Here is an 18,584-nt window from a genome sequence, read left to right as displayed (position 1 = left end):
CAAGGACTCACATAAAATGGCAATCTGCCCACTTGCTATAAATATGAGAGGGGTAAATATGCCTAATAAAGAACGCACTTTTACAGTCTATGAACAAAGATTATCAAGAGTAAAGATCATCAAACAGAAAGTTCCCAATATCATTACGGCTTGAAGAAAGATCCAAATAGTCCGTTTGCAGGTTCTTGTCTTATGCCAGAGATCGGTACAAACTTATAAAGATTGAATTACTTTTTCTTGTGAATAATTTGTAATAGTAAATTGTTCCTGAGGCTAGACTGTTCTCTGTCATGTAAATACGATTTATGGCAAGTACAGATCATGGTATCATTAACTACAAAATTCCACTCCTGAGCTTTTTCTCTAATACCACTCATTCCTTGTGTTAGTTTCGTCTGACTTCTGAATATAAAGTCTCTTGTGGTTCTCGAGACGTATTTGGTTTTGATCTTGAGAAATCAAGGGTCACATATTGCAGGTCTTCTTCACGGTTTTTACATTCATTGGGAGAGCTGAGACTTGTATTGGGTTTCTGCTGGAATGTAAAAAATATATTATGAGTTATATAATGAAGGATGTAGGGAAAGCTGGTATGTTGTACTAGCTCGGTGAACACTAGGGGGCACATTTCATTAGCTTGAGTGAAGGAATAGAATAAAAAAACTTTGAATTTCGAATGTTTTTTTTTGGCTACTTCGACCATCGAATTGGCTACTTCAACCTTCGACTAAGACTTCGAATCGAACGATTCGAATTAAAAATCTTTTTACTATTCGACCATTCGATAGCACTGTCTCTTTAAAAAAACTTCGACCACCTACTTCGCCACCTAAAACCTACCGAGCATCAATGTTAGCCTATGGGGAAGGTCCCCATAGGCTTTCTAACAAATTTCTGATCGAAGGAAAATCGTTAGATCGATGGATTAAAATCCTTTGAATCGTTTGATCAAACGATTTTTCCTACGATCGTTCGAGCGAACGAATATCGGTAAATCCTTTGACTTCGATATTCGATATTAATTAACCCTCGATATTCGACCCTTAGTAAATGTGCCCCCAAAACTTGCTCAGTTAGCACTTTAAAGCTTCCATTTGGCAAACACTATACAGTCAAGCTAAAATGAAATCATGTGACATTTCTCAATTCAATCAGATTATGGACCATATTAGAGCTTCCTAGATATTCTAGAAGGTTAATGTGATAAAAAGTGCAAGCGATGTGTAAAATCACATTTTAGCGAATGTTTAGCTCTGCTTGCAATGTAAAATCGTCCGCTCATTATTGCTAAGCACTTGGTTAGCATGAATACCTGATCTGAAGTTTTGTTAAATAATTTGTTGCAAAAAAACACTTTGCAATTGTGAATTTTTATTGCATACACTGTGCGTGTTCACAAAAACAGTTTTGTTGCAAATTTTGCAACAGGGGTCGTTGACTTATGAAATCAGTCAAAAAGGACTCAACCAATGAAAATGTCGGTCCCTAACATTCGCAATGGCCTTTGCCAACTTTTTTTGCTCTAATGAAACATATTACATTTCCCCAAAACTATTCCTAGTTTCTGTTTTACTGGACCACCTCTTATTTTCAATGTCAAACCCAAATGTGCATTTTCAGATCTATCAAAATCCCTAGATTCATATTTCTGAAAATTAAAACCATACACAGTGATCTGGCCCGGAAACCACAAGAAGCTCCCTAAATTCTATCCATTTCTAGGCAAACTCCCCTCCGTGCCCCAGTTGGGAGGTGATTTACTAGATTTAGGGATGGCTATAATGGGGTTTGCCAGGCTGAGAGTGCTGAGCAGATTTCATTGGAATTTCCAAAATAAATTTGACAAAAAAATGTATAAATAGTCTGTGAAAGGATTTGAAAATACATTTTGTTAAAATTCTGGTTTGCCAGGCTGAGATTGCTGAGCAGATTTCATTGGAATTTCCAAAATAAATTTGTCAAAATTTTTTATAAATAGCCTGTGAAAGGATTTGAAAATACATTTTGTTAAAATACATAGTTTAGATGAAATATTACTTGTAGATGTAGCTGGGATAGGGTAGCAGGAAAATAGTCAATTTAACTATTTCCATTATATGAAAAATGTATCACGCAAACCCCTTCAGTTATGGGCAATTCCCTATAAATTGCAAAGCATACAATAAAGCATTTAAACTAATTACCCTAGACGCTTGTTTGTAATACTCATGTCTCATGACAAAATATATAGGCCAATATCAATAGACTCAAGTGCCATTAGCACACAATATCTACACTAGTTTTCACCATTTCAGAGCTTCAACTCAGTGGTCCAACTGGCCTGCAAGAATTTTGTTTTAATCCATGTTTGGTGTATTGCTAAACATAAACGATTAAAAGGCAGAAAGAACAATAAAATAATCTTACTTCTATATTTCTTCTTTCTATATTGGAATAAACCACTTCAGAATTATTTGGTGGTGAGCTTTCATTTTCTTTGGCCTGCTCTGGTGGCCTTCTCCTGGCAAAATGAATCCAAAGATGTATGTTAGTTGATTAGTTATGATTATTCAGAATTAAAAAGTTAAATTATGCTTTAAATCCTCAAAATAAAAAAATTCTAATTTATTATATTATTTCATTTAAATATACACTAGACTTTTTTTGAGTTATCACTCTATACAGATAATAGACAGACTGAAGGGTATTGTTCCTGACCTTAATTTCTTGAAATATCAATATTTTAAAAAAAATAATACTAATGGCACTTGCAACTGAAAGTAATTCTATTATCTACAGTATTTTTTTCAGAACATACAAGGGTTAGCAAACCCGAAGAACATTGTATTTATGTCATCAGGAAGCAGGACTTACCTTTGCTTGCATTTCTTGACCATTAATGCTGTAATAACTATGACAGTGAGGAGTAAGACCAAAATGCCACAAAATGATCCTACAAGATGGAATGCATCATTTGTGGGAGCTAAAAAAAATACATTAACAAATTAGGAGGAAACCTTAAAAAAAAAAAATTTAGAAGGATAAGCTAATTCAGAAACTGCATGCCTTATGTCTTTCTCCAAAGAATAAAGATTCTCCCAAGAAGGAGAATTCAAATGACTTTAAAAAGTAACTTTGTTTCCTTGTATACCAGGAGGCAAACAGCTAATTACATTGTAGTTTAGGACAAATGTTTAACCCTTCGGGCATGTAACGCTTTCAAAACAGATTCAGGGAGGCAAAAACAAAAAAACCTCGAAAATTTCTCTAATTTCTTCCTGACTCTAAAATTAAACTTTCCCAACACAAGATATTGACAACCCAATTGATTGCTTGTTTCGATCCTCTACGATACAGCCCTCCATCTAACTTATATATAGAATTATAAAACCTTCATTATCGGACAAAGACTTTGAAAGAGGTATAGGAAAATGGCTACACTAAATTCCAGATCTTACGCTAGATAAGATATTCACCAGCATTGATGGGGTGGTCTGATTCTGATGCATGTCCTAAGTGCCAAGCTCAAATAGCAGACATTTATCATTGTTCATGGTCTTGTTTATTAATCAAACAATTGTGAGAGATGGTCATTTCCTACTGTAAGCTCACACTAAACATCCAGGTCCACCTTACACCTTAGTTTATAAACAAAAGTTTAGGTGGTATTGAAAAAATCTTAGCAGAACACATCAATGCCCCCTTTCCACATTCTACTTTTTTAGGCATAAGAAGTCTGACATGAATTGTACTATATAAAACCAGGCTGGTAATATGTATACAGAGTATCAGAAATAATTACATATAACTGGTTTTGGAGTGCCCACTATAATAAAAATATTTCCATTTTTAATAACCCACAAGTCTTAAACCACATATTTTTATTGTCAAAAATATACTGTTTCGAAATTTCAAAATGTTTTGAAATTTGTCTTTGCATGTGAGCCAATCAATTCCTCATCAATGACCTGTTCCCTCTGATTTGTAGATTTTACTCTTGTAGGTGAGCTACAAGAAAGGAAGTTATTTTAGCTTTAATAGGTTCCTCATTCAGGACCAGCATCAAGGGGAAGAGAAAGCAGGGTTGTCCTGGCCTGGTCTGATTCTGTGCTGTAGGGGGCCCAGTTGCATAGCGCAAAGTTGCATAAATTGTGTAGGTAACATTTAGGGGCCCATTTACTTAGATTGAGTGAAGGAATAGAGGAAAAATAGTTCAAATTTCGAATGGTCAAATATGGCTATTTCGACCATCGAATGGGCTACTTCGACCTTCGGCTACGACCTTCGACTTCGAATCGAACGTTTCGAACTAAAAATCATTTGACTATTCAAACATTCGATAGTCGAAGTAATGTCTCTTTAAAAAAAACTTCAACCCCCTAGTTCACCACCTAAAACCTACTGAGGCCAATGTTATCCTAAGGGGAAGGTCCCCGTAGGCTTCCTAACAATTTCCTGATCGAAGGAATATCCTTCGATCGATGGATTAAAATCCTTCGAATCATTCGATTCGAAGGATTTAATCGTAGGAATACTGCAAAATCCTTCGACTTCGAAATTTGAAGTCGAAGGATTTTACTTCGACGGTCGAATATTGAGGGTTAATTAACCCTTGATAGTCGACCCTAGGTAAATGTGCCCCTTAATATTGAAATTAACTACATATTATAGAGTAACACCATATTTTTATATTGGGATGTATTTACTGAATTATATGAGCTATTATCTACATGAACATTTACTAGTGGAATGATTAGTTATTGGACCCCACAACAACCTCATTGGGCCCCCTAAACCTACACAATTTATGTTAATTATGCAAAACCTTCCAAAACTTCTGTTTAAATAATCAGAATGAAGAGCAGTGTGATGGGTCATGTAGGATTGTAGGGTTTAAATTTAGGACAAATTCCACTGCCCCAATATACTGTTTGCCTCATTAGCACATTAATTATTGAAACTATTTATATGAACAACTTATTATAGAGTAACATCAGCTGTTTATATTGAGATCTACTGTATATACTGAATGATATGAGCTATCATGTACATGCATTGTCTAGCAGTTATTGGGCCCCACCGCAAACAAATTGGCACCTATACTTTGGGAAAAAGACATTTTCCCTAATCGTATATTGCAGTAACTTATCGGTCACTGCCACTGGGCCCTAAAGCAGTTACATTTTCTGTTTCCTCTGTAGAAATACCCTGCTTTTCAGTAAAATTATTCATGGGCTTGTATCACAGTTGTGTAGAGCACACAACGAGCATAACCAAAAATATTGATTCTACACACTTTTGTTCATGGGGGGTCCAGATAAATAACTTCAACTAGGCATAATGTTTCTGATGGCAAATTGTCCCCATTTATCCATTGATACACAGCTTCTGGTTCTTTTTACTTTGCTCACGCCAAGGGCAGTTGAACCCTGATGAGAATTCAACGACTGCATTGTATTAAAAAGATGACATTTTGACGTTTGTGCTCTGTAGTTTAAGACACTTAGGGGCCGATTCACTAACTTCGAGTGAAGGATTCGAAGTAAAAAAACTTCGAATTTCAAAGTATTTTTTGTGCTACTTCGACCATCGAATGGGCTACTTCGACTACGACTTTGAATCGAAGGATTCGAACTAAAAATCGTTCGACTATTCGACCATTCGATAGTCGAAGTACTGTCTCTTTAAAAAAAACTTCCACCCCCTAGTTCGGCAGCTAAAAGCTACCGAAGTCAATGTTAGCCTATTGGAAGGTCCCCATAGGCTTTCCTAAGTTTTTTTGATTGAAGGATATTCCTTCGAATAGTTAGATTTAAATCCTTCGAATCGATCGTTTCGAAGGATTTAATTGTTCGATCGAAGGAATAATCCTTCGATCGTACGATCGCAGTATTTGCGCAAAATCCTTCGACTTCGATATTCGAAGTCGAAGGATTTTAATTCCCAGTCGAATATCCAGGGTTAATGAAACCTCGATATTCGACCCATAGTGAATCGGCCCCTAAAGATGTGTAAGATGTTTACCAAGATACTTTCACTCCTCATCATGTAATAGGCTAATTTATAACGCATAAAATCATCAAGTGAGCCATGTTTATTAGTTTACCAAGCTTTTCCAGAATTCCAACTAGTGATGGGCGAAATTATTCGCCAGGCGCGAATTTTGCGTGATTCACGAAACGTGTGCGAAAATTCACTGGCGAAAATTAGCCGGCGTCAAAAAAAAATTGCCGGGCGCCATTTCACAAATTCGCCCATCACTAATTCCAACATATTTTTGGACACCAAATAAATCTCTTCTATATGGAGCCTTGACTACACCACATTTCAGAGATGTATATGTAACTTACATTTTATAACCACAAAGATGGATTTACTTTCATTTCCAACTATGTTCATCGCCCTGCAGGTATAATTTCCCCCATTTTCAAATGCTGCTTTGGTCACATTTAGGTGCAATGTGGGTGAGGTTTGGATGACTGTGCTGTTCTGTGTATGTTTTATCCAAGACAATTTTGCAATTGGGTTACTGTCAGCTTTACATTGCAGGTACAAGGAATTTCCTTCAAAGACTTCTACTGAAGAATGTTCATCATACACAGAGCAACCTGAAATGAGAATTCACCATTTTATTAAATTATTGTCTCAATTGTTGTTTTTAACCGTAAACAATTCTTACATGGGCTGTTGTAAAAATGTCATTTTGTTAAGGAATTTTGTCTTATTGGTTACACAAGCCTTTTTCTTCTTTGTTGCCTTGCCACTAGTATAGTGTTTCACCAGACAAAAAGGTAGTAACCACACCCAAATTCCTCTCCACCCTGTAATATTTTTGAGTCTGTGACTAAGGGAAAGCTTCGTAATGATTTCCCACCCAAGATACCATGAGATTTTTCATTGACCAAATGTCAAGTTCATGCACATGAGTGTAAAATGTATTTCATCATTAACACTGGTTTCTTAATCTGACTCCTCTCTCCACTCATATTCCTGGAACCCAGGCCATGATATTTTATACTGAACCACTCACCCAACATCAACTTCCAGTTTGTGAATTAAGACTTTGAAAGAAATCTTAGTCTATTAGCAGGTTGAAGATTCCCACATTTTATTTAAAGCCTGCCTTGAACCATAAATCTACAGTAACCCCAGAAAGGTGGGAGGTCAAAGTGCTCAAAAACTGAAATATAATCATTATATAAGACATAATTACCATTTATGTTGCAGGATTTAATAGTTAGTCGCTTTGGGGCATCTAGAATGAGAAAGAGAGAATTTTAAAAAAATGTTTGCAATTTTAACATTGTTGCATTTGTATTCTTTTTTTTTTTTTTTTTAAATATACAGAAAACAATGCCAGATTTGGGATTCCTTTAAAAACGATAGGCACTAACCCATGCAGATATGTTCTCTAGGAATTAATAAAAATTGGGAAAAAAACCCCATAAAACATTTGTATTTGAAACACATACAGCAAGTTCTCCCTGTAGTACAATGATTAAAGTAACTATATCTAAAACCTCAATTCAAATCCCCCTTGGTAACTTTCTTGACCTTTTGTAAAATGTCCTGTGGCGTTACTTGCTAAGTAAATGCCAAAACAATTCCACTTGAAATTAAATTAAAAGTAAAGTTTAATTTGGTGCAGTTCAGCAGGACACCATATTCATCCACAAACATAAAGTTTTGGGTTGGTGTGTAACTAGATTCCCTTCCTCTGGTATTGTAATGAGAATCACTCCTTATTATAAGATCGGTATAGGTGGAAAATATAAAAAATGTTTTATTGGGTGAAACCATTATCTTTTGAAAAAATATTTAGGAGGTTATTTACTAAACTCAGAATTTATCTTGTCTGAGTTTTTGGGGCAAACTCAAATTTTTCATTTTTAAAAAAAACCTTGAATTTTTTGAGATTTATTAAAGCCCAATGCTGCAAAAATCCTGAATCTGAAAACCCCCTATCTCAGACCTGCTGAGGTTGTGTATACGTCTATGACAGAGAGCCCTATTCTATTTGGAAATTTCTGTGGTCCACGCTGGAATTAGCCCGAAAATCCAGCCATTTCGGGGTTTTCAGGCAAAAAATCAGGCTTTTTGTGAAAAAGTTTGAAAGAAATCAAGCGATTAGGGAAAACCCCCCGAAAAAATAGTATGTTTCCAGTTTTCGCTCTATTTTATCGAGTTTGTACCCAAACCGATTTAAAATAATATTTTTTAATAATAAATAAGGTAAAATCTGGTATGGGAGTTTGGTCTGGGTTTTTTTATTCAAAAAATTTGATCAATTCGGATTTTACTAAAAAAAAAACCTCTCCAATATGCTCTTTTTTATTATTCTTTGCATGAAAAATTAAGGGTATGATTAAGTAACTCACAAATAATAACTACTGTATTTGATAATGTTGAACGTCCATGTTTATTTTTTGCCTGGCAAATATAATCTCCCTTATTATCAGTTGTTACATGAGAAATTTCTAATCTCCCACTTGAGGAATTTAGGGGGTCGGTGCTGTTCTGTTTTGCCCAGGACAGGTTGGCAGGAGGGTTACTTTCAGCACAGCAGAGCAGGGACAGGGAGGTTCCTTCTATGACTTCAAACTGGCAACCTATAGACACAATCACACATAAAAATTACATCAGAAAGTATCATAGTAAAAGTACATTTCAGAGTCCCTTTTTTACCTCCACCTCTTTGGCCTACTGTACTTATTTGACAAAGACTTTGGGGAAAAAAATATATAACAATAAGTAATTAATTTACTAATTCACATAAATGTCGACAATTCTCCAGCCACAGAGTAAGTATGACTAATTAAAGAGATAAGTAGAAGTAAGAGCCAAATAAATATGCTCAACTCTCCACATGGGGAGGCCCATTTACAGTATTAGAGGTCAAATTTTAGATAGGTATTAGAGCTTTTTGAAACCATGACTAAACTCTATTTCTCTAAAATCACGATTTCCATGAAGGTTATTAAAAGATCTCGAATATAAAAAGTATGAACGGGAAAAAAGTGCAAATGACCTGAAAAAAAAAACCACAGATATCTCTAAAACATCTAAAAGTTTTTCGCACAAAGTGAAAAAAAACCAAAAACCTCCAAAAGTTTGAATTGCTAAATAGAGGTCCAATAAGATCAGTGCAGATCTCAACTGCTTTTACTTGGAGAAGTTTTGTATTCAAGTTTTTTGTTGTTTTTACACTTCAGAAATCACACTGTTTCAATCTCGAGCTTTAAAGAAATTTAAAAAAACAAACGTTTTTTAAGAGAAAAAATATGATTCATGAAAACAGAGGAAAGCCAAATGTTAATAAATAGACCCCGTAAATTCTTGGCACAGAATACGAAAAAGAAATATTGGCTCATACTCACTGGTGAAATCCCTTGTGTGGGGCCAAATACAAAATGTAAGACTGCTTTACATCTTATAATGAGCAAGTGTTAACATTTGTTGGCAATTTTCTCTCCATTAGGAATAAGCAAATCTTTTTTTGCCTAGTACAGAGTCCCAGTGAAAGTCATGGTTTTTCCAGCAGCAATTTTTGTTTCCATTTGCCTGTGCTAAATGCGGTGTACAACAAAACACCTTAACCACAATGTAATTTCACCTTCCCATTGGCTCCAATGAATTTTTGTGAAATTTTGAGGTTAGCGTCTACTTGCTTCCCCCCTGCCCATCCCTTGACTCAATGCACAATCCCACAGTCAGAAACGGAGAGCAGAGGCCTGAGGATATTTAAACAATGCACCCACCCAGTGGGCAAAATGCAAAAACATGTCTGATTACTAGGGTTGCCACCCGGCCGGTATTTTACCGGCCTAGCCGGTAAAATACCTGCCAAGGCCGGGCCGGTATTACAAATCTACCGGCAATGTAACTGCCGGTAAATTTGTAATACGATTAAAAGGAGCCCTCGGCCTGCCCCCAATCCCCTGGAACTTACCTTTAATTTGACTTCTTCTGGCGTCCGTGGCGAGGCCCCGCCCCTTTTGACATCACAGCCCGCCCCTTTTGACATCACGGCCCGCCCCTTTGTGTCCCCACCCCCCAGCAGCCGGTAAAAGATTTTTAAAAAGGTGGCAACCCTGCTGGTTACAGGCTGTTTTGCACACTGTCTGCGGCACTGTGAATTAGTCCTCTTCTCTTTCTGAGTTTGATACTGGTAAGTACCCACTTATGATGACGGGGCAAATTTACTTATGGTGTAATATTGAGGGTTAATTAACCCTCGATATTCGACTGTCGAAGTCAAATTCTTCGACTTCGAATATCGAAGTCGAAGTATTTACCGCAAAAATCGTTCGATTGAACGATTAAATCCTTCGAATCGGTCGATTTCGAAGGATTTTAATCCATCGATCAAACGATTTTTCTTCGGCCCAAAAAAGATAGCAAAGCCTATGGGGACCTTCCCTATAGGCTAACATTGACTTCGGTAGGTTTTAGATGGCGAACTAGGGGGTCGAAGTTTTTTTTTAAAGAGACAGTACTTCGACTATCGAATGGTCGAATAGTCAAACGATTTTTAGTTCGAATCGTTCGATTCGAAGTCGATGGTCGAAGTAGCCAAAAAAACATTCGAAATTCGAAGTTTTTTTTATTCTATTCCTTCACTCAAACTAAGTAAATGGGCCCCTAAATGTCCCATTTCTCAAAATGAGAACATAAAAGCATTCAAAAGTTTACATCAAAGAAGTATCATGTGTGTGACTTAGCTTAGCTTTCCACAGATAATTAATATATGAATAACAATGTGAGTACCTAAAGGGTATAAGTATGTAGCCATTCAAATGACATTCTATGTCCTAGCCCTTTCCTGGTTCCATTGTTAGGCTCATAAAGAATGGGCGAGGGACTAGGTGTATTTCAGCTAATGTTTCGCAGCTCCCAGGGAGTCCAATGTTTATAATAAATAGTTTTAATAATCAGAATAGTCTCAGATACGGACACATGGAAAATGTTGGAAGGGAGATTACACTTGCATGTAATATTGGAATTGCTAAAATCAAAATTAAATGCTCAAATGCTTTCTTAAGATCTGTTATTAAAAAGTAGCTGCTGTTTCCACCCTCCACTAAAAATCAATAAAAATACATGTTTTTTAACAATTTTTTTTTTTTAATTCAAGAGCTGGATGAAATAGGTTATACATGAACAAAATAATTTAATATTACCCGCTGATGTACAATTCATACTCGCTGATGTGTAGTTCGAAATAGTTGGACTTATTGGGGCATCTGAAATAAGAATAAAAAAAGAATAAATTGACATTTTATATTATTTTATGCCCTCTGGACAAAGTATAAACATATTCCCACTTCTATTCAATATGACAGGCCTAATCCTCAGGGTTCATTCATACCTGCAAGCACAGTGAGCAACAAGCTCTTTTCCCTGCAGTGATTTGCTCATTAAACCTCAGTCATTAGGGCAGGGGTCCCAAACCTTTTCTACCCGTGAGCCATATTCGTAAAAAAAAAATCGGAGAGAACACAAACATGAAAAAAGTTTGGCAGTGCACCTGGTTTTTCTATTAACTAAAACTTGCCTCCAAACCAAGAATTCAAAAATAAGCACCTGCGAGGTTGAGGCCACTGGGAACAATATCCATGGAGTTGGCGAGCAATGGAAGAATTGTTACCCAATGCAACGCCTGTTGTATAGGGAATGTCGGTGTATGAAGGACTTCTTCTTGTTGAAATATATTGAGGGGCCGATTCACTAACTTCGAGTGAAGGATTCGAAGTAAAAAAACTTTGAATTTCGAAGTGTTTTTTGGGCTACTTCGATCATGGAATGGGCTACTTCAACCTTCGACTACGACTTTGAATCGAACTATTCGAACTAAAAATCGTTCGACTATTCGACCATTTGATAGTCAAAGTACTGTCTCTTTAAGAAAAAACTTCGACCCCCTAGTTCGCCATCTAAAAGCTACCGAAGTCAATGTTAGCCTATGGGGAAGGTACCCATAGGCTTTCCTAAATTTTTTTGGTCGAAGGATAATCCTTCGATCGTTGGATTAAATTCCTTCGAATCGTTCGATACGAAGAATTTTATCGTTCGATCAAAGGATTATTCCTTCGATCGTTCCATCACACTATTTGCGCTAAAATCCTTCGACTTCGATATTCGAAGTCGAAGGATTTTAATTCCCAGTCGAATATCGAGGGTACCCGATCGAACGATCGAAGGAATTTAATCCAACGATTATCCTTCGACCAAAAAAACTTAGGAAAGCTTATGGGGACCTACCCCATAGGCTAACATTGAGCTCGGTAGCTTTTAGGTGGCGAACTAGGGGGTCGAAGTTTTTTCTTAAAGAGACAGTACTTCGACTATCAAATGGTCGAATAGTCAAATGATTTTTAGTTCGAATCGTACGATTCGAAGTCGAAGTCGTAGTCGAACGTCGAAGTAGCCCATTCGATGGTCGAAGTAGCCAAAAAAACACTTTGAAATTCGAAGTTTTTTTTCTTCTATTCCTTCACTCGAACTTAACGAATGGGTCCCTGAATGTTGGAAGTAGATGTATAAACAAACTCATAATCCAAATTTAATTCAGGAAGAAAAAAGTTCTCATGGTTTATCACATGAAAACGAATGGAAAAAAAAAAAACTTTTCTCCAAATTCAGTTCCAGTTTTTTTCCTATAGCCTTCAATAGAGTTTTCAAGTGATAAATCCGTTTTTCTGAATTGAATCTCAAATTGAATCTCGTCCAAGAGTTTTCACGCTATAAACCTTTTGCTCACTGAATTGAATTTGGTCCTTTTTCTGATCCAACTTACATTACAGTTATGGGGATCAGATTTTGTAGGACCTTATAAATTCTTGTGCTATTGTTTGGCAAGATTTTATCTGATCAAAATCTCCCGTATAGTTTAAATTTTAGCCCTTACGAAACTTGCATACACTTCCATATAGATGTGCTTGGCGCATCTCAGTCCTTTCTGCCTTCTGTTCCAAATTGAGCACTGGTGCACCTGTTGATACAGGATTCCCTTCATGCCCAATGTCAATAGGCACAGCACAATTGCACCTAAATCATGGGAGGTCACTCAAAAACCATAGTTAAGTTAATTTTGGTTTATCGCAAATGCATTAGATGCAATGCGCCCTTACACCCACAATGGAGCCAGAATTCTAGGTAAAAAGCACTGCATTATGGGAAAAAACTGGATATTCTGCTGAAAATTGCACTTTGTTCACTGAACTTGCAGATGTAAATGAGCCCTATTGGCTTCCTTTAATGAACTGTCACTTAATTAGAGCAAAGTACAAGTGAAAATTATAAGCAGGAAACCTGATGCTATAACTTTATCCAGTTTAAAGGGCTTAAATATATCAGGATTAATCTTTTCCCTAACGTAAATGATAAGGATATTAGAAGTCACTGAGGGGTTGTTCTGTGACCATATAAAGGCACAAGGCTGCAGGCTGAGTTATACAGGGAACTGTGAGTATCACTCATGTATTATAAGGGAAAATGTACCCCCTACTGTAAATGATAAGGATATTAGAAGTCGCTGAGGGGTTCTGTGACCATGTAAAGGCACAAGGCTGCAGGCTGAGTTTCACTCATTATCTGAGAATCACTCTATAATAAGCAATAATGTTTCCCTTTCAGTAAATTCAAAAAATATTACTGTTTGTTTTTAATAAAATCTATTTTTTTCCTCACAATTTTAATAAAAAAAAAGTCAGATCAAACTCCCATCCATGATTTGACCATATTTATCATTAAAAAACTCGAAAAATTTGGCTTGAGAGAAAACGCGTCGACTATAATTTCTTCCAATTGCAAATGGGACCTCTGCCATTTATTTATACATGAACTTGACAGATTTCAGATTACGTATTTTCGGATTCGGACTTTTAGCAGCCCCAGGGTATAATAAATCTCGGGAAAAAAATTCCTCTAAAAATTCAAGTTTTATAGTGAAAAAAAACTTTCATTTTTCTAGATTTTACCATTCAAATATAAATTAATTAGCCCCTAAGTCATGGAAGAGGTTAAGGTAGACAACGTCACACTATTTGCTTTTATACAGGCCATGGAATTCAAGGGTGTCTTACTAACGTATTTATTTATTTAATATATACTGTAAAAGGAGCCAAATAATCGAACCCGATAGGTCTAGGTCTTCCTACAATTATAGAAATATAAAAAAATGGTTTAATCAAGGACAGATACGCACTAAAACACACTTTAGAATTCTCATTGTTAAATACTGAGTCTGGAACACAGATCACTTGTGCATTATTATTACTTACATTCTACATTGATAGTAACAGTAGCAGTGATGGATCTGTGAGTATTCTGGGCAAAGCACTTGTAGGTTACACCATGGGGCAAATTCACTAAGATTCGTAGTTGCGTCAGGCGCAACTTCGCCGCACTTCGCCGCACTTCGCCACACTTCACCAGGCGTAGTTTCGCCAGCGCTCCGCAAATTCATTAAAATCCAAAGTTGCGCTCAGGGGTAGCATAAGGTTGCGAAGTTGCGCTAGCGTTGATTCGCTAGGCGAAGCGAAGTTACGCTAGCAGCACTACAAGTGCCTGGGAAACCTTCTAAACATCAGATAAAATTTTTATTTTGCCCTACACATGTGCCCACTGTATAGTTAAGTTGCCATGAGTTAGGAAATGTAGGGGGGGAGGAGCGGAGCCCCAAAAAAAATTTCGATCTTTTTCAGCCTATCGCCCATAATATAGAAAAAACTTTTTTTGAAGCAATCCCTATCTACTCTATTGCGCTTCGCCTGGTCTGAGGTGGCGAAGGAAGTCTGGCGTAAAAGGTAGCGTTCAGTACACTGCGCGCGTTAGTGAATTTGCGTAGTTACGTCCGTTGCGAAAATTCGCCAGGCGTAAGGGTGCGAAGTATCACTAGCGAATTTACGCCAGCATTCGTTAGTGAATTTGCGAAGTAACGAAAATGCCCAATGCTAGCGAATTGACGCTAGCGTTAGGTGCTTCAGTGCTTAGTGAATTTGCCCCCATCTATGCTATTGTGATAGATGCAATGCCCCAATATACAATAATGATGCTGGAGCTGTGAGATAAGTGCAGGCGCAATGAGAAAAGTGCAGTTTTGAGCCCAATCACAATGTTTTTTTTCTGTAGAATATTGCAGAGACATCGCGGTTACCAGGGCAAGTTCTGGCTGAAGAAATTGCAGCCAATGCATTAAAATAAGCACATTTGCACTCACACTTTAACACAAATTGGATGGCTGGAGTCAGGGCCGAATTAATATTTTTGACAAAAATAAAATGTCTCCCCAGATGCCACCTGAGTTTTGTGAGTAAATCAGGCAACTGAGCTGGCTCGAGGGGTATCAAGTACACATAGGGGCAAATTCACTAAGATGCGTAGTTTCGCCAGGGCTCCGCAAATTCACTAAAATCCGAAGTTGCGCATAGGGGTAGCGTAAGGTTGCGGAGTTGCGCTAGCGTTGATTCGCTATATAAAGCGAAGTTATGCTAGCGAAGGCTAATTTGCATACGGCGCGAAATTCAAATTTCAATGGAGGAACACGTATCTGCACTACAAATGCCTAGAAAACCTTCAAATCAGCAAATAAAAATTTTATTTTGCCCTACACATGTGCCCACTGTCTAGGTAAGTTGCCATGAGTCAGGAAATGTAGGGGGGAGGAAGGGGAGCCCCAAAAAATTTTCGATCTTTTTCAGCCTATCACCCATAATGTAGAAAACACGCCAGCGTTTTTTTGGGACTTAGAAAAAAAATGGACTTTTTTTTAAACAATCCCTATCTACTCTATTGCGCTTCGCCAGGTCTGAGGTGGCGAAGGAAGTCTAGCGTAAAAGGTAGCGTTCAGTACACTGCGCAAGTTAGTGAATTTACGTAGTTTCGTCGCTAGCAAAGATTCGCCTGGCGTAAGGTTGCGAAGTAACACTAGCGAAACTACGCCAGCGTTCGTTAGTGAATTTGCGCAGTAGCGAAAATGCCAAACGCTAGCGAATTAACGCTAGCGTTCGGCGCTTCGCGGCTTAGTGAATTTGCCCCATAACGTCCTCAAATGGTCCGGTGACTTGGGTGAAATCCAGTGCTAGTTGGCATCATGTCTGACATTTAGCATACGAGTGACACGCACACTATGTTTTAGGTTCAGCTCTACTGCTTTGATTGACACTATGGAAATTCCGGAGTTGCCACATATGGTGGAGGAGACACCATGCATCAATAGGCACAACTGCACTTGATTTGGAACAGACCATAGAATGGCCTCACTCGGGCAAAGTACAATTATATGAAAGTGCAAATACAGCCTTTGACAAATATAACTTTAAAGGAAAACTATACCCCCAAAATGAACACTTAAGCAACAGATAGTTCATATCATATGAATTGGCATATTAAAGAATCTTATCAAACTGGAATATATATTTAAGTAAATCTTGCGCTTTTACATCTCTTGCCTTGAACCACCCTTTTGTGATGGTCTCTGTGCTGCCTCAGAGATCACCTGACCAGAAATACTGCAGCTCTAACTGTAACAGGAAGAAGTGAGGAAGCAAAAGACACAACTCTGTCTGTTAATTGGCTCATGTGACCTAACATGTATGGTTTGTTGGTATGTTTGTGAGTACAGTGAATCCTACGATCTCAGGGGGCGGCCCTTATTTTTAAAATGGCAATTTTTTATTTATGATTACCCAATGGCACATACTACTAGAAAAGTATATTATTATGAAAATGATTTATTTCCATGAAGCAGGATTTTACATATGAGCTGTTTTATGCAATATCTTTTTATAGAGACCTACATTGTTTGGGGGGTATAGTTTTCCTTTAACTAATGGTATTTTTTTTGTGACTCAATGGTAGTAATGGGTGAATCTGACCCGTTGCGAAAATTCGGTAAACTTCAGAAATACACCAAAATACATTGAAGTCAACGGCGACAATTATTTTTTTGACTCACAATAAATTCAACCCATTGGAGTCTATGGGCGTCATTTTCGTGTGAAACCTCATCACTACAGATTGATTTATGTTTATAGTTATCTATGTAAGAAACCATACAATTTGCAGCTATAAAGGGCCATTTATACAGTGCAGTGTGGACTGGGGATTGTATTGCTTCCATCATACTGAGTTGCAAGTTTGATTCTTTGTAATTTCAAGTCTGCTGCATTCTAGAATTAACATCACATTCAGGGTGTTGGTAGTTCCAGAGTTCTCCAGTGTCAATAGTTACACTTGCATCACATCTAGGGGGGTTTATTTATTAAAGTCCCAATGCCAATAACTCAAAAAGGTTTTACTAGAAAATCTGAATTTTTAGTGGAAAAAAAAAAAATCTGGCATCTCAGACCTGTCGAGGTTGTATATAAGTCAATGGGAGAAGTCCCGATTATTTACTGATCTGCGCTGGATTTCATGTAATAATCTGAATATTTTTCGGTTTTTCGGGCAAATATCCCAAAAAATCTGAGTAAAATAAGAAAAAATTTGTACAAGCTGATTTTTCCAAATTTTTTTCAACTTTTTTGCCGCACAGGAAATTTTCAGGAAAATGTATTGATAAATAAGGGGGGAAATCTGTGCGGATTTGGTCGGACTTTTTTACAGAACATTATCAGAATTTTGTTCAGATTTTGATAAATTAGGCCCCTAGTGTATGTGTCAGAAATGACATTAATGTCCTATTTGCAGCTCTCAGCATGCCTTAGCCTTTATAATATGTTAAAGTATTCTGGGATTTGTAGTTCAACAACAACTAATATGCGGTTGAGCAGTGTTATCAGGATGTTTAAGTACAAATAGTATTTATTTAGTACAGGTATAGGATGCCTTATCCGGAAACCCGATATCCAGAAAGCTCTGAATTACGGAATGGTCGTCTCCCATAGACTCCATTTTATCCAAATATATTTTCTCTGTGATAATAAAATAGTAGCTTGTACTTGATCCCAACTAAGGTATAATCAATCCTTATTGGAAGCAAAATCAGCCTATTGGGTTTATTTAATGTTTAAAGGAATTTCTAGTAGACTTCAGGCATGAAGACCCAAATTACGGAAAGATCCGTTATCCGGAAAACCCCAGGTCCTGAGCATTCTGGATAACAGGTCCCATGCCTGTAATATGATTTTTGGTAATGCAATGCAACAATAGAAATGGTAACAATACTGTTACACGGGGTGTGAGGAAGAGGAAGAGAGGAAACTTACACTCAACATCCAGGGTGATGCTGCTGTTAGTGGAGACCCCACTGTAAGTCACTGTACATGTTAGTGAGCTCTCGTGATCTCTCTGGGATGGAGTAAAAGTGATGTTTGATATGGAGGTGACTTTCCCAGCCTCATCCTTCCTCTCATAGTTAGTTGTGTTCTCTATGTTTCTCCTTCCTTCCCATGTGATGATTCCCTTGCACCCTTGAGGTGCTGGATGAGACGTACAAGTCAGTGTTATTTGCTTCCCAGCGATCAGATTCCTCACAGGGGATATAGTCGGTTCTGATAGATCTATGACAGAATTGGGAGATACAGATGGAGCAGATATTTAGGAGATGTTTTGCTCATACAGTGCTTTCCTCTCACCATTCATATTATTAAGTAAAACAGTGT

The 18,584-nt window shown here is 37.3% G+C and overlaps 1 protein-coding gene across 3 annotated transcripts in view; it reads right to left on the bottom strand.

The window, feature by feature from the left end:
* Positions 1 to 362: 362 nt before the first annotated feature.
* Positions 363 to 18,584, bottom strand: part of LOC108695941 (sialic acid-binding Ig-like lectin 14) — a 29,103-nt gene continuing 10,881 nt past the window's right edge. For 2 of the 3 annotated variants that reach the window (XM_041569705.1, XM_041569706.1), the window contains exons 4-11: positions 18,189 to 18,482; positions 11,160 to 11,222; positions 8,358 to 8,588; positions 7,193 to 7,234; positions 6,330 to 6,587; positions 2,854 to 2,962; positions 2,407 to 2,500; positions 363 to 535 (exon numbers count right to left, since the gene is read on the bottom strand). In XM_041569705.1, coding sequence (XP_041425639.1) covers positions 386 to 535; positions 2,407 to 2,500; positions 2,854 to 2,962; positions 6,330 to 6,587; positions 7,193 to 7,234; positions 8,358 to 8,588; positions 11,160 to 11,222; positions 18,189 to 18,482 — 1,241 coding nt within the window. In that variant the 3' untranslated portion in view covers positions 363 to 385. The remainder of the gene's footprint in view (positions 536 to 2,406; positions 2,501 to 2,853; positions 2,963 to 6,329; positions 6,588 to 7,192; positions 7,235 to 8,357; positions 8,589 to 11,159; positions 11,223 to 18,188; positions 18,483 to 18,584) is intronic. The other variant, XM_041569707.1, reaches the window with a different exon arrangement.

The sequence above is a fragment of the Xenopus laevis genome, chromosome 7L (genome assembly GCF_017654675.1).
Source record: "Xenopus laevis strain J_2021 chromosome 7L, Xenopus_laevis_v10.1, whole genome shotgun sequence".
NCBI lineage: Eukaryota > Metazoa > Chordata > Amphibia > Anura > Pipidae > Xenopus > Xenopus laevis.
Note: the sequence above shows the minus strand (reverse complement) of the source record. Positions and strands in the feature narration are given on the sequence as shown.